General features: G+C 43.8%; 1 protein-coding gene across 1 annotated transcript in view; it reads right to left on the minus strand.

Moving 5' to 3' along the window:
• SPIRE1 (spire-type actin nucleation factor 1) overlaps window positions 1–13,891 on the minus strand; it is a 138,861-nt gene that overhangs the window by 80,772 nt on the left and 44,198 nt on the right. Inside the window, exon 3 of the mRNA XM_015414360.1 lies at window positions 9,541–9,771. Coding sequence (XP_015269846.1) covers window positions 9,541–9,771 — 231 coding nt within the window. The remainder of the gene's footprint in view (window positions 1–9,540; window positions 9,772–13,891) is intronic.

The raw sequence follows: 13,891 nt of genomic DNA on the forward strand, positions 1-13,891 counted from the left end.
ATGTACCGAAGAAGCATGGAGAACAGAAGAAGACCAGGTTTGGAACAGCAGGAGAGTAACTGGAATTTTCCACAGTAAGAAAAAACTTGGATCTCAGAGCTGTTGCAGACTCAGTCACACTGTTATCTAACAGTACAATGATTTCTAATTAATATTTGCGTAGAATGACAATAAAACCAAAGAGAAATCAAGGTTGAAGCAGATAATAGGAGGCAAGCAGCAAAATATTTACTTAGAATCAGAGGTAAACTACAAGAAACTATGCTTTAGCTGCAGATTCCAAATCACAGGCAATCAAATTTTTTCTAGTTGTTTTTTCTCTCCAGAGACTGCCTCTAATTAGTAGAGCTAAATCTTTTAAGGACAGCAAAGTCTGTTTTCAGGGATGAAGAGAAAGGATTGTCTTGCTGATACTGAAGTCCAGACTATTTGCTGTCTTATCCAATTTGCCTAGGTGGATTTAAAGCCACCATCATTACGCTGACAGTGAAACTGGAAAATGCCCCACACCACTTACTGAACTTGCTAGCATTAAAAGTCGGGCAGAAAAGGAGTTTGCTCCAAGAGATGGACTCATAGGCTGCGATCACACACACTAAATAATCCACTTTCAATCCACTTCCAATGCACTTTTCAACTGGATTTTGCCAGTTCAATATCCAGTTGGAAAGTGCATTGAAAGTAGATTGAAAGTCGATTATTCAATGTGTGTGATCGCAGCCATAGACAGATCAGTTCAGCTTTGGAACTAATCACTCCAACTTGCCCTTCTGAATTCCAAAGGCTAGTCCACCTCAGTAATCAGTTTAATTTTGTATACTTTGTTAGGATCCCTCTGCCTCAAATTGCCAGCATAGAATGTGTTAGCCTAGTGTGGGGTGCTGCGGAGAGGGTGGTTATCCTGCCGGTATACTGTCCACCTAGCTCCCTAGCAGATACCTTGCCAAAGCTAGCAGAGGTGGTCTCAGACTGGGCATTGTGTTTCTCACAACTGGTAGTCCTGGGGGATTTCAACATTTATGCAGACACTGCCTTGTCAGGTGGTGCCTTGGATTTCATGTCATCCATGACAGCATTTGGACTCTCCCAGGTTCTGCTAGTTGCCACACATGAAGCAGGCCACATGCTAGATTTGATTTTTTTATGCAGGTGAAGGATAGTGTGGTTGTATCTGAACCAGTCCTCTTAAACATTGGGCTGAGTTTCGCTATTCTCCTCCACAAGGACAGAGAGCCTGATTGCCTGCGGAGACTTATGGATCCTGTTGGTTTCCAGAATGCTCTGCAAGATTTTTCAGGGCCTGTAGGAGGTTCCCTCAATGAGCTCACGAAGGACTGGAATAAGGGCCCTCTGTGGGCCATCGACTGAATTGCTCCCCGACACCCTCTACTCCCTTGGTATTCTCTAGCATTGCAAGGTAGGAATAGCAGGTATGTTGGTCCCAGCAGGTGGCAGCATGACACCCTGACCCTAAGCGGACAAGTAGCATTTGTGGGGAACCCTGAGCAAAGACTGGTTGACCTATATTTCAAATGTTGACACCATGTCCTCTCTCTCTCTTTTTTTTTTTTGGCCCCCCGGGAGGGGATTTTTTAATTGCATTTTAGAAAGACTACAAACTACAACAGAAATAGGGAAGGGGACTACATTAAGGGATAAAGAAAAGATACCCACTACTATCTAAAAACCCAAGAGAGGAGATCATCTTGTTAGCTTGGCACACGTTATCTCTCAATCACGCTAATCCCATTATGAACTGATTCAACTATAGTATTATCTTTTTCATATCTTAACTATCACTGTTAACCTGAAAGACCCCTAAGCATCTAGTATTAAAAAAAAAGTTTTTCAAAGGCACAATTCAGAGTCCTTCAGCTTTCATTTCCCCTTGCCCAGTCTCTTCCGTGGTTTATAAGGACTTTTAGGGGCGGCTGCCCCTTTCTCTGATAGAGAGTCCTCTCTGGAAGACCCTGAGGCCAGCTCGCTGCTGGACTTACTGTCCATCCCTTCTTTTTCTTCCTCCTCTGGCTCTCCCATCTGGACTCTCAAAAATTCCCGTGCTTTCTGAACAGAGTCAATCTTTTCCTTCTTATCCTTGATTTTGAAGATCAAGCCTTCTGGTGTTAGCCATCTGTATTCAATTATGTTTGTCTGGAGAAAAAGAATTAAATCTTTGTACTTCTCCTTTGTCTTATTTCAAATGGAATGTCTTTTAGGATTCTGATAGCATTATCTCCAACTTTCAAAGGAGCTTCAGATGCCGCTTTCAGGAATGCATCCCTCACACATCTCTTTGAGAATCTTATCACTATTTCCCCAGGCAGATTGTTTTTCTTTATATATCCTGAATATGACCTGTAGGCCACATCCATATCGCTCAGCAAAGATTCCGCCTTCATCTCTGTCATTGGGGCCAATAATTCACTCATCTTCTGATTATTCATCTGGTCCAGCAGGGGGCGCATGGATTCCACCAATGTCTTTGCCAGCTCGCTGGTTGCTTCCGGTCTTGGATTCTCAGTCCCTTTCGCTTTTAAAAGTTTCTCTTTCTCCATCCTCTTCCCCGCCATCTTTGTGGATTGTTTACTTTAACCGATATTTTAAAAGTCTCTGAATATGTGCTTGTACGCTCAAACTCGCCTTGGTAAGTCTTTCTTAACAGTTTTATTCGCTTTTTCTTCCGCTCCCCCCCTCCAATTCGCTTTTAAGTACGTGCGTTTAATTCACTTTTAAGTACGTGCGTTTGGGAGGCGTCCCTCCCCCGCTCGCCTCACTTTCTGTTCCGTGGGGGGTTTGGGGAGCTTTCTTTTCCTTTTATTTAAATGCTTAGATTGAACTCACATTCATAGTTGGTCCTCAGACCTCGTTTAAGCTCCATTTCTTTTGCTCGACCTCCTGCGCTTGCCCCGGTCAGCGTCGCTTAGTTCCATTCGGTCTCATAGCACGAAGAACCTTCGGGACTGAGAGGCACCTCAATTCCCCGGCATCGTGCCGGCGAAGAGGCAACCCCTCGAGAGTCCCATGGCCAGAGCCCCTTCAGCCGGGTCTCTGGGGGGGTGACGATCCTGCGCACCCCCTCCTTCGGCCAGAGCACAGCTTCACCCCCGGGAAGTCCGGGAGGTGCTCGATGCCGGGAAGTCTGGGAGGTGCACGATGCCGGGAAGTTTGGGAGGTGCACGATGCCGGCGCCTCAATTCCCCGGCATCGTGCCGGCGAAGAGGCAACCCCTCGAGAGTCCCATGGCCAGAGCCCCTTCAGCCGGGTCTCTGGGGGGGTGACGATCCTGCGCACCCCCTCCTTCGGCCAGAGCACAGCTTCACCCCCGGAAAGTCCGGGAGGGCTCAGCGCGCCGCCATAAACCGGAAAACTGACACCATGTCCTGTCTTGATGTCCACTGCTGCATACGCATGTCCTGGAGAACCCTAGAGAAATGCTAATTCCAACTTCCAGTACCACTACTTCTTTACATTCAGCAGTAGGTATCTGCATGAAAAGTATGGAACTTCTCTTTTATGCTGTGCCAAAGATACAACTTTTAGAAAATAATCCTGGATACCCAATTTGCTAACTGAAAAATTCAAAGCACAGAAGCTATACTATAGTTTTAAAAGCAGCTTGCCACTTCAGCTGTTGCAGCTATAGCAACATAAGTTATACAGTAAACCCTCATTTCATGGGCTCCTCTGGTGCACAACATAAAAGAAGGTTTTCTCAGCTTTTAGTTAAAAAGGTCATGGCCTGTACTGATCTCAGGAAAGTATATAGAGAGAATGGCAGCAGTTAAATATTGGTGATAAAATGTAATATAATGTTGAAATCCCATAAGTAGTAGTACTTCCTCTCGATCTTATCTGCAAATAAATCACACTGGAGTTGAAACTATTTTAAAGTTTATGAGCCAGCTAATTTTCAACCTGACCTTGCTTTCAACTAGATCTGTTCAAGTTAACTGTTAACAACCCAAACTAATAGTGGTTTAAAGGAACAACAATTTGATACAACTGAAGTAGAAAATACAAACTCTCCTTTGAACAATGCACAGTTGCATATGATAATTTAAGCACTTACGTCATATAACATAATGTAAAACAATTTAATTATGGCTCATTAATACAATACCTGTAGGATATGACATGGTTATATTTCCAAATGCACACAATCTTAGAATACATAAGAAATATGGGAAAATCAGACCAATAACTGCCACCTTCAAACATTAACAGAGCAATTCTAAACTGAGTAACCACTCTAAGCCCACTGAAATGCCCCTTGGCACTGGGATTTTGTATGCCCAACTGAAAGGAGGTAAATACACAGTGCTAAATAAATACAACATAACTATTTATGACCACAAGGTTGACATTCCACCTTCAACAGCTACTTGTTTTAATAGATTTTATTAATTTTAACATTGTTTTAACTGTTGTACATCGACCAGAGCCTTGTGTGTGCAGGGACTGGGCGATTCACAAAACTAAAGTAATAAATAATAAATTATTTTCTTTGCATCTGATGACATAGCTAGCTATGTATAATACTGACATGTTTCAAAGGTAAACAAAGAGAAGGGTCAAAGCCCAGGTGTAAGGAACCCTTCCTTCCTACTCATATACTGCCTTGACATTCATAAGCAGCTGATATCAAAAAACCAAGATTGATGCACTGGCTATTTCAGAAAGAAGAGGGATGCTAGAGATAGTACAGTATGGCAAGCTTAGCCCATGTGCATCGGGTGGTTTACATGCCCTATTGGAGCCAGGTAGAAGGAGGCTCTGCTTCCTTTTACAGAGGAAGTGAAAACTGAATACTGGACCAAATGGCAGATGTCTACTGGCAGATCTCACCCACATGTCATTAGCTTACCACTACTATATTTACAGTTGTACCAAATTAGGTAGCATGTACCTTTGGTAACAAAGTTAATAAAGCAGAGCTGATACAAGGAAAGGGACAAACAAAGCAAAATCAATTACTGCCACTTGCCACTACAGTGCAATGCTGTACAACTTTACCCATTTGTTGCCAAACAATGAATGCATTTAGGATCTTAATCTGAGTCAGATAAGCAGAGTTCTGTTAGGAGCTCGTAGGAAAACGGAATGTGATGAAGGTGCGTGGGCTGAGGAAGAACATTACATCAATGCTCTGGTGAAATTCCTAAGAGGACTATTAGTCATTGGAATGACTGCAATGAGTTGCCAAAAACACAAAACAGAACAAAAATAAAGCCCTGTGTCACTTTAAAGGGCAGACTCTGAACTACAGAAAGCCTCAAACCAGGAAGCAAACATTCTGCAGCAGCCTCTACCAGCAAAGGAGAAAGATCTGCTGATGGGAATTATCTACAATAGACTGTCACAAGACCTCATGCTTAGGGTTCCCAGTGTGGTCTGGAAATTTCCCAGAATTACATCTGATCTCCAGACTACAGAGATCAGTTCACCTAGAGAAAATGGCTGCTTTTGAGGGTAGACTTTATGGCACTGTACACCGCTGAGGTCCCTCCCCTCCACAACTCCCCACCTCAGGCTCCCTCTACCCAAATCTGCAGGAATTTCCTCACCTGGAGTTGGCAACCCTAGGAGACAGTGAATAAGAAAAGGCGTAGATAGGGTTGCCAGGTTCAACTCAGGAAACACCTGGGGACTTTGGGGGTGGTGTCTAGCAAGGCTGTGATGTCACTTCTAGATCACAGGTCAAGTGCACAAAACCACAGCTAAGACTAACTTTGGTTTAGTTATTCAACTGCAAACTATGGTTTCAGATCCTGGTTGGAGGGACCCTAATTAACCAGTAGAGTGGCCTGCATTTAGTTACGCACACTAATCAAAGTTTAATTAGATCATGGCATGGCCTCATATTATGTTTGAACTGAGCTACAGTAATTTTGAAGGACATTGCAAAATAACTGCTCCAGTAGTGGAATCTATCAGAAAACATCTCCTGCATGAGCCCAGTAAGAATGAAGCAGAGAGGTATAGAGGAATTTTTGTGCATCTCTGCCCCCTTCTGAGGTGATCTGCTCAGGAGAATGTCCTAGTGGATTGTACCAAGTCTGTACCACAAAAGTACACTAGCACACTTGGTGTCTGTCCTACAGCGTTGGAATTCACTTCCTCTACAGTCCCACCAAAGTTTGAGTCTTAACATTTTCCAGAAGTGCTTTAAATCCTTGCTTGGGATGGCTATGAATGGGTGACTTCTATATAGTATTGTAATATTCTAAATGGCTATTTTATTTTTTAGATTGACAGAATTATTTTAAACCTGCTGGATTAAAAAAGCTTTAGTAAAAATGTCAAAATACTATAGAGATAGAATTAATCATCGTAGTTTACATAAAGAGTCAAAATTCATCTTGGTGCAGGGCTTGGTAAAAATGTATGTTCTGGGTCAGAAACAGAAAAAAGAGCTATTATTTATTTATACATATTTTTAAAAGATTTATATCTTTCAACCAGAAGGTTTCTGAATGAGCGATCCTAAGACAGTCTACTCAGAAGTATCCAATTTTTTTCAGCTTCCCAGGAAAGTGTTTTTAGGATTGCAGCCTGAGATGGTTTACTGTTGCCTTCATTGCTAAAGAGAAAATGCAGCACCAGTAGAGCATAATAGAGGGATCAGTAACTAGCCTAAAGTTCAGTTGTCTGATCTTGACCCAAGGACCTCCCCCATATTTTGAAGGAAAGCTGCTTTCTCTCACCTAAGCCAAGAAAGAAGTCTGATGAAGTGTGCTTGAACACGGAAGCTTATACTTTCAATAAAACTTTGTTGGTTTTAAAGGTGCCACTGGTCTCAAGAAAGAAGCGGTTTTCACTGTTCACATGAGAGGCTTCAGTTACCAATGCTTCAGATGTGAGCCACTGAAGCAAAAGCAAAGAGGCAAAGGACTCTTTAAGAACACTAACTCCTGCAGTGTCCGACTGATTTGGGTGAGACACACAGAGGAATTTCAGACAGAACCGTTTTAGAACTGGTTCCCTACCGGAATATATTTGTACTTTCACACACAAACGCTTCTGTCCTGTTCAGGAAACGGGGCTGAACCGTTTTACCTGTAAACCACTTCCAAGTAGTCTTCAGTTTCTTCTCCCGGATCCGAAATGCTTTTTCCCACTGTTTTTCGCCTGTGCGGGCGATCTCCGGCTTTTAAAAAAAATGTTCGCTTTAGAGCACTATAGTGCTATTACACAACAGCAAAACAGCATTATAGCAACCCCACTGGAATGCCTGGAGTGTTGTTATAGCGCCATAGCGCTCTAAAGCAAACGTAAAAAAAAACCCCGGAGATCGCCCGCGCGGGCAAAAAACAGCAGGAAAAAGTGGGAAAAAGCAGTGCAGTCTAAAATGGCAAACTGCTTCAGATCCAGCTGTTTACCGGTAGGGGAAAGCCATGTGTGAAATGGCAGCCCTATATCGGTTTACTCCACGACAGATCAAAAACGGCTTCAAACCGACTTAAAAAGGGTAATGTGAAATTCCTCACATTCTCTCTCTCTCTCTCTCTCTCTCTCTCTCTCACACACACACACACACACACACACACACACTCTCCCTCTTGCTCAGCTGTAGGCTGATTTGGATGAAACACACATACACTCATTCTCTCTCTCTTTCTCTCTCCCAGGCAGGCTCTTTCTCGCTCTCTTTCACACACAGATATACACATGCACATACACACAAACATGTTCTTTTTCTTTCCACCCCATGCTCACCCACCTGCCAGCTCTGCAGCACACCCCCATCCTTCCCAGGCAGGCTCTTTCTTGCCCAGCCCCAGGAGCTTTGGCTAGGGGAAACCAGTCCCAAACACATGAGAGGATGCAGGTAGGGAGTTCTCCAGCAGCTGTGACGCTCTAGCCTCCCACTCTATGGCTACCATAGAGACTAGGAGGAAAGAAATCATAGAGCATCACCTGACGGTTGACCCCCCCCCAGTGTCTGATGCTTCAAAAATGGGGGAGGGGTTCTCAAAGCAGGAGATCCCCCTCCCCCACCGGGGCGGCTGGCAACTCTAGGCGTAGAATGTGTCACTTCACTGATACAAAGGCTGTGTTTTACAGAGCTCTTCTTACAGGAGCTACTGTAAGCTCTTGGAGGATTGGCTACATTAGGGGTGTGTGGCCTAATATGCAAATGAGTACCTGCTACAAAAAGAGCCCTTACCTACAAGCAACACTCCACATTCAGTTTTATTTGAAGAATGTGGACAAATTGTTAATTTACATACAGCACTGGCAATAGTGTCAAATGCACTGCAATACTATATCCTCTGAAAGGGAAGAAAAACAAGACACGGTACTAGTATCATTATGAGTAAGGTAAAGTATTCATGCAGGCAGACCAGTGTGTTAAATTTAGAACTGAGATGCTGCAGAACTCTTGTGAAATGGGAGTCGGGAAGAGGAAATAACCAAAGTACAAATGGCTTAATTCTATTAGGTTGTTTCCAGATATACAGGAAATGCAGAAACATCTCTTATGTTTTCCTGCACTTGAAAACCCTAGTTTCATTCAGTAATATAAAACCTTAATTTTCTTATGGTGTTAATCACATGCATTTCAAAAACATACATGAATGCAAAACATTTTTCCACATCTGATGCATGATGCCAATAAATCAGGAGACAAACAATAAATGGATCATTTAAAAACTGCAGAAATCCCCCCTCCCACTGAGAGTTTTGCTGATGCTAGTCTAGCATGTTGTACATTGATGGCTCCATATAAAATATTTGTTCTAATACAGAAACTGATGATAAGGTAGCATAATGGGGTTACCCACTAACAAAGGTTTCTGTATGCTATTCTAGACACTTCCCTAGGCATGCACAAAAATATTTAGTTTACAATTTTTAAAAACAACACCTCCTTTCCACAAAACAGCATAATGAGTATGTTCACTGCTTTCTAGAAGTCAGAGAATGTTAAGACCAATTGAATGTCAGTTAAAATGGGTGGGGAAAATAGAGTACAGTGGGATGGAGAACTGGCCTGCTCAAGCCTCTAAAAGCTTATTGCATCCTAGAGCTAGAGACCTGTAGGGGATGGTGGTGGTTCTAATAATACAACCGCTCCAACCAACAATTTATCCTGGCTCCCAAGCTGTAACAGTAACACTAAAGTAAGCTGAACAAAGGTTGAGTCCAGAGGCACCTTTAAGACCAACAAAGTTTTAATTAAGGTAAAAGTTTTCATGTGCATGCACACACATTATTAGTATAAAAGATTCTATGAAATGCGTATATCAATTCCACAAAGGAATACCAATCAGGTAACTGAGGTTCCTATCCACCATTTAAATTTCTGTTCCTTTGCACTCAAGCCACCAGCATGTTACATGTGAAAAATATGTTTACATATAATGACAGCCATAATCCAACAAAGGCATGTGCTAAAGGCCACATTACTCTGTGTTGGACTGTGTTGAGAGAGAGAGAGAGAGAGAATGTGAACTATGATGTCAGTACTGCATGTGAAGGTCCTGTACTTCAAGGAGTCTTTTAAATAATATCACATAAAGAGACAAGTAACTATACCTTCATGACATCTCGATAAGACTGTATAACTTCGACATCCTCTTTATCATTTTCATCCTCTACACCTTCATCCAGAGCCTCATAGCCTTCGTCTTTGCTCCCATCTGCTTCTATCATATTAGTCATGTGATCAATAAGCTGTTCCAAGGGAGGGCTTAGCTCTCTCTCTTCATTCTCCTTCAAGCCATAGTCCAGTGCTTTATAAATAATAATTCCCAAGGATTCAATCACCTGAAAAAGAAAGATAATTTTTATATCAGATAAATTAGGTAAATAGACAAGTCAACAACCTTTGAATTCCATACTGATTTTTGTACTACGGTTAACCAGCGAAAGTCATTATCTGCTTTATCAGATGCAAAAGCAGAAGATATAATCAAACTGAGCTAAAATGGAACTATTAGCACTAATGAGGTTCAACTGTTCAATTTGATCCCAGTAATTTTGTTCCTTGTGTCAGCAGTTTTGAAAACACCAGAACTGGAAGGTGAGAGTGGGACTGATGAGCATGTACTTTTTGAACTTCAAGATGATATTACAAAGCTGAGCATCTTGAAATAATGAGGAATACAATGTACAAGATTCCTGGGAAAACAAAGGGAACAGGAACTCTGGATACATAAGCAAAGGAAACAATGTAACATATTTACAATAAAAAGCAATATGACTTTTACTGCAATCCCTTTAATTAATTCATAAAAATAGTTCTAGATGGTCTTTCTCAACTCATTGTGTATTCTTGGGTATTCTGCATACAGACTTGTTGGGAACGTTGAAAAAGGAGGAGACCAGAGTGGGCCCCAACATGCATAGGGGGAGGTGAACAAATCTCAAGGCATGCAGGAAATCCCTGCTTAATTAAGGGGGGGGGGGAAACCCTTCCACCTTCTTCAAACCAAATCCCAGATGGCTGTAGATGCATGTTTCCCACAACCTTCGGCAGCACCCAGGCACAAGCTATTAGTGAGTCAACAGCAGAATAACTGAAGCAAAACAGTCTACTCCATGCTTCCCTTCATCCATGAACCCAAATGTAGGAGGGAAGGTTCTGGCCTCAGAAGATGGGGGCTTTCAGGCTATCATCATGTAAGCCCAATTATTCCACACTCTATATGCAAGGACTTGGGGCCTGAAGTCTGAAGGGGCAAGGGAGCAAGTTTATTCTCCATTCCACCCTAATGCCCTCACAAAGGTTTGAGCACCTCAGCCTCAGAGCATGAAAGCTTGCTGCTTTTAGTTTCTGATCTCAAGACAAGCCATCTGCAGTGACTTCTGGGCTGAAGAGAGAGGTGAGCTCATATATGACCCTCCTCAGTCTCCAAAGCCATTGTGGGAGCCAGAGAACTGCTATCAGTCCTTCTGCTCAAGCTGGGAGTTGTATGCCTTGAGTAAGGGGTTTTGGAAAGTCTCCATGAACTTATCTGCTTTGCTGTCGAGGTAGTAAAGTACTGTCAAGTTGCAGTTGACTTATTGGTACAGCATCTCTGTTCCAGCTGGCTATTTCCCAGCTACAGCATAAGGGTGGCTGAAGCAGCAACTCTCCACTCATCCAGTTCCAATTACTTAAGTGTGCAAAAGGCTCTCTGTTTGAGTCAGGCAGCAGCAGTTGTTCCCACAGCCAACTCCATAGAGCTGAACCCAAGGAAACTCATCACAGGCAGTTATATCTACAAGCTGAGCTTGGAGTAACCTGATGGGTCACGTGCACAGGTCTCCCTTTCTCAGAAGTATAGCTCCAGCCATAAGCTGGGACATCATTTGTGCCTGGGTGAGAGAAGGGGAAACTTGGATGACTTTGGGAAATTGGGTCCAGCAATGGCTGTTTGAAGTCAGCTCTCAAGCAGCTTCTTGCAGCCCGCACACCCACCCACCGTCAGCCCTTCACAGGATGGGTGGGGCACGCAGACTTGCAGGCTTGTCTGTGATATGCAGCTCAGACTGAAAGGAGCAGGCTGAAGAGGTGCTTGAAATTCAGCAACTCTCCCTCAGCAAAAACCCACCCTTCCACCTCATGCTTGTAGGTTTTATTTTCTATGTGGCTACCCAGTTTGGATTGCCAGGTCCCCCCTGACTAACAGTAGGGGATGGGGGAGGTAGGGTTGCCAGATCTAGGTTGGGAAGCTCCTAGAGATTTGGGGACAGAGCCTAGAGAGGACAGGGATACAGTGGGGTACAATGCAACAGAATCCACCCTCCACAGCATCTATTTCTCCAGGGGAATTGATTTTTGTAGTCTGGAAATGAGCCTTAAGTCCGGGAGGTCTCCGGGGCTCACAACCCTACGTCATCCTTTGCTATGGCTGAAGTGGGTCACTAGTCAACACAGTTGGGAAGGAATTTTATCCAGGGCTAATTGGCTGATAGGCCCTGGGGGTTCTGCCTTCTCCATAACAAATAATATGTTTACTGTGTATGTTTGTTAGGATTCCCATTCTCCAGGTGGGGGGCGGGGAATCCCCTACTTTTGGGATCCCACCCCCAAACAGCGACGTTGCATGGCGACGTCCCCAACATGATGGCATCACACAGAAGTGATGTCATCACATCAGGGACATTGTATGTCATCACTCTGTTTTTGGGGCAAAACTTCATGATTTGAGGGCAATTTTACCACAGAGTTTTGCTCTCAAACCAGAGCATTGCTGTGCAATGTCCCTGGCATGATGAGGTCACTTCTGAGTGATGTCATCATGTCGGGAACATTGCTGCATGATGTTGCTGTTTGGGGGTGGAGCCCCACCCCACTCTTGGAAGGCTCCCTCTCACCCCCTGCTGGTGCATCGTGAAGGCATGGCAACCCTAATGCTTGTTAGCACTACTGGTTAAAAAAAGCATACCCATCAAAGCTGGGTGCTGGCGTTTAGGCATTGGCTGGGAAACACAATGCAGGTTGTGCAGGGTGGGCTCCCTGCATGACCCAAAGGAAAGTCCCTTAAGGGGTTCGGGGGCGGGGACACACAAAAGAACTTGTGTTTGTGTCATCCTTCTCCCGTCTGTGGGCTGGTGCCCACTCCAGGCACAAATAGTACAGAATTTTGTGATATGGAAGCACTTGGGGGGGGGGGAAGGGTTAGGGTTAGCAAACTGCTTTGTGGATTGGGTTCCTAATGTTTATTTCTATTGGGGTATTGTGTTCATTTGGTACATCTTGGGTGAATACCAATACTGATTTACTTTGCAAATGTTATTTCCTTAAACATATGCCATTTTGTATGCACACAAAGGAAAAAAGTATTTTTCTACAACACTAACAACTTTTGCAACCCATGAGAAACTGTGTTATCTTCAGAACTTTAATTAATACAAATATGAGTACTGTTCAGAAAACGGAGACATCATTACATAGATATCAGCATTATTTGTCTCAAATTTCCACTCAGGATATACTTTAAAAATACTGTTTTTCAAACTTTTTGAAATGCAGCAATATTTATTATGCGTGCCATTCCCCCACATTCACAATGTACAATAGAGCATTGTCCGTAGGCCTGCCCTCTTCCTAAAGTTGTCCATTTAATTTAAAAAAATGTAACAAAAGCTGTAATACATTGCTGTACTTATAAACATTTTGAAGACTGTTCTCAACCAAAATTCCTGTCACAGTGGCCATTCTCCTCCTCCTCAGAATTAGTCATCCCTTCAGGAGTCTGATGTCCAAACGATCAAGTCAGAGTGAGTAAGAATCTTTTCCAACAAGTTCCTAGACAGCAGGATTTATTCTGTAACAAGTGGGTCTGCATAACAAAATGTTGCTGATTGTGTTGAGGTTAATTTTATTTTTCTAAATGGTGGTGAGGTTGGAGGATGGAATCCTCCCACTCCACTGCTCTGTTCAGCCCCCTCTCACTCTCCCACCTGCTGTGGCCACCCAGCTGCACAGCTGCTCTACCCCTCTACCTCCGCCTGTTCCTGCCCAGCCACCCTCCTGCAATGGTTTTGCCCCTATCTCAGCGCTCAGCAGTCAAGGGGAAAGTTGGGGAAGGGGGTTCAGGTGATGCCACTGCAGGTGAGCAATAAGGTACCCAACCCAACTTCCTCTAGTGGTGCCACCTGAACTGCCGTCCCTGACTCTCCCCTCAGCTGCCAAGCACTAAGACTGAGGTGACGGCACTGCAGGTGAGGAGGCTTCTTCTCAGTCACTCGGCTGCCTCCAGTGGTGTCACTTGAGCCGTTCACTCCAACTCTTTCTTCTCCTCAACAGCTGCAGTGGTGGTGGCTCCCCCACCCAACTTGCTGCTTGGAAGCTTTGCTGCCTCAATGGCAGCAGAGGCAGATGCTCGCTCACCTGCCCACTCAGTGAGGAGAGTGGATGTGGCTAGCCAGCAGGCGAGTTGTGTGCACAAGTGCAGAA

The sequence above is a fragment of the Gekko japonicus genome, unplaced genomic scaffold (genome assembly GCF_001447785.1).
Source record: "Gekko japonicus isolate JY-2015 unplaced genomic scaffold, Gekko_japonicus_V1.1 scaffold157, whole genome shotgun sequence".
Taxonomy (NCBI): Eukaryota; Metazoa; Chordata; class Lepidosauria; order Squamata; family Gekkonidae; genus Gekko; species Gekko japonicus.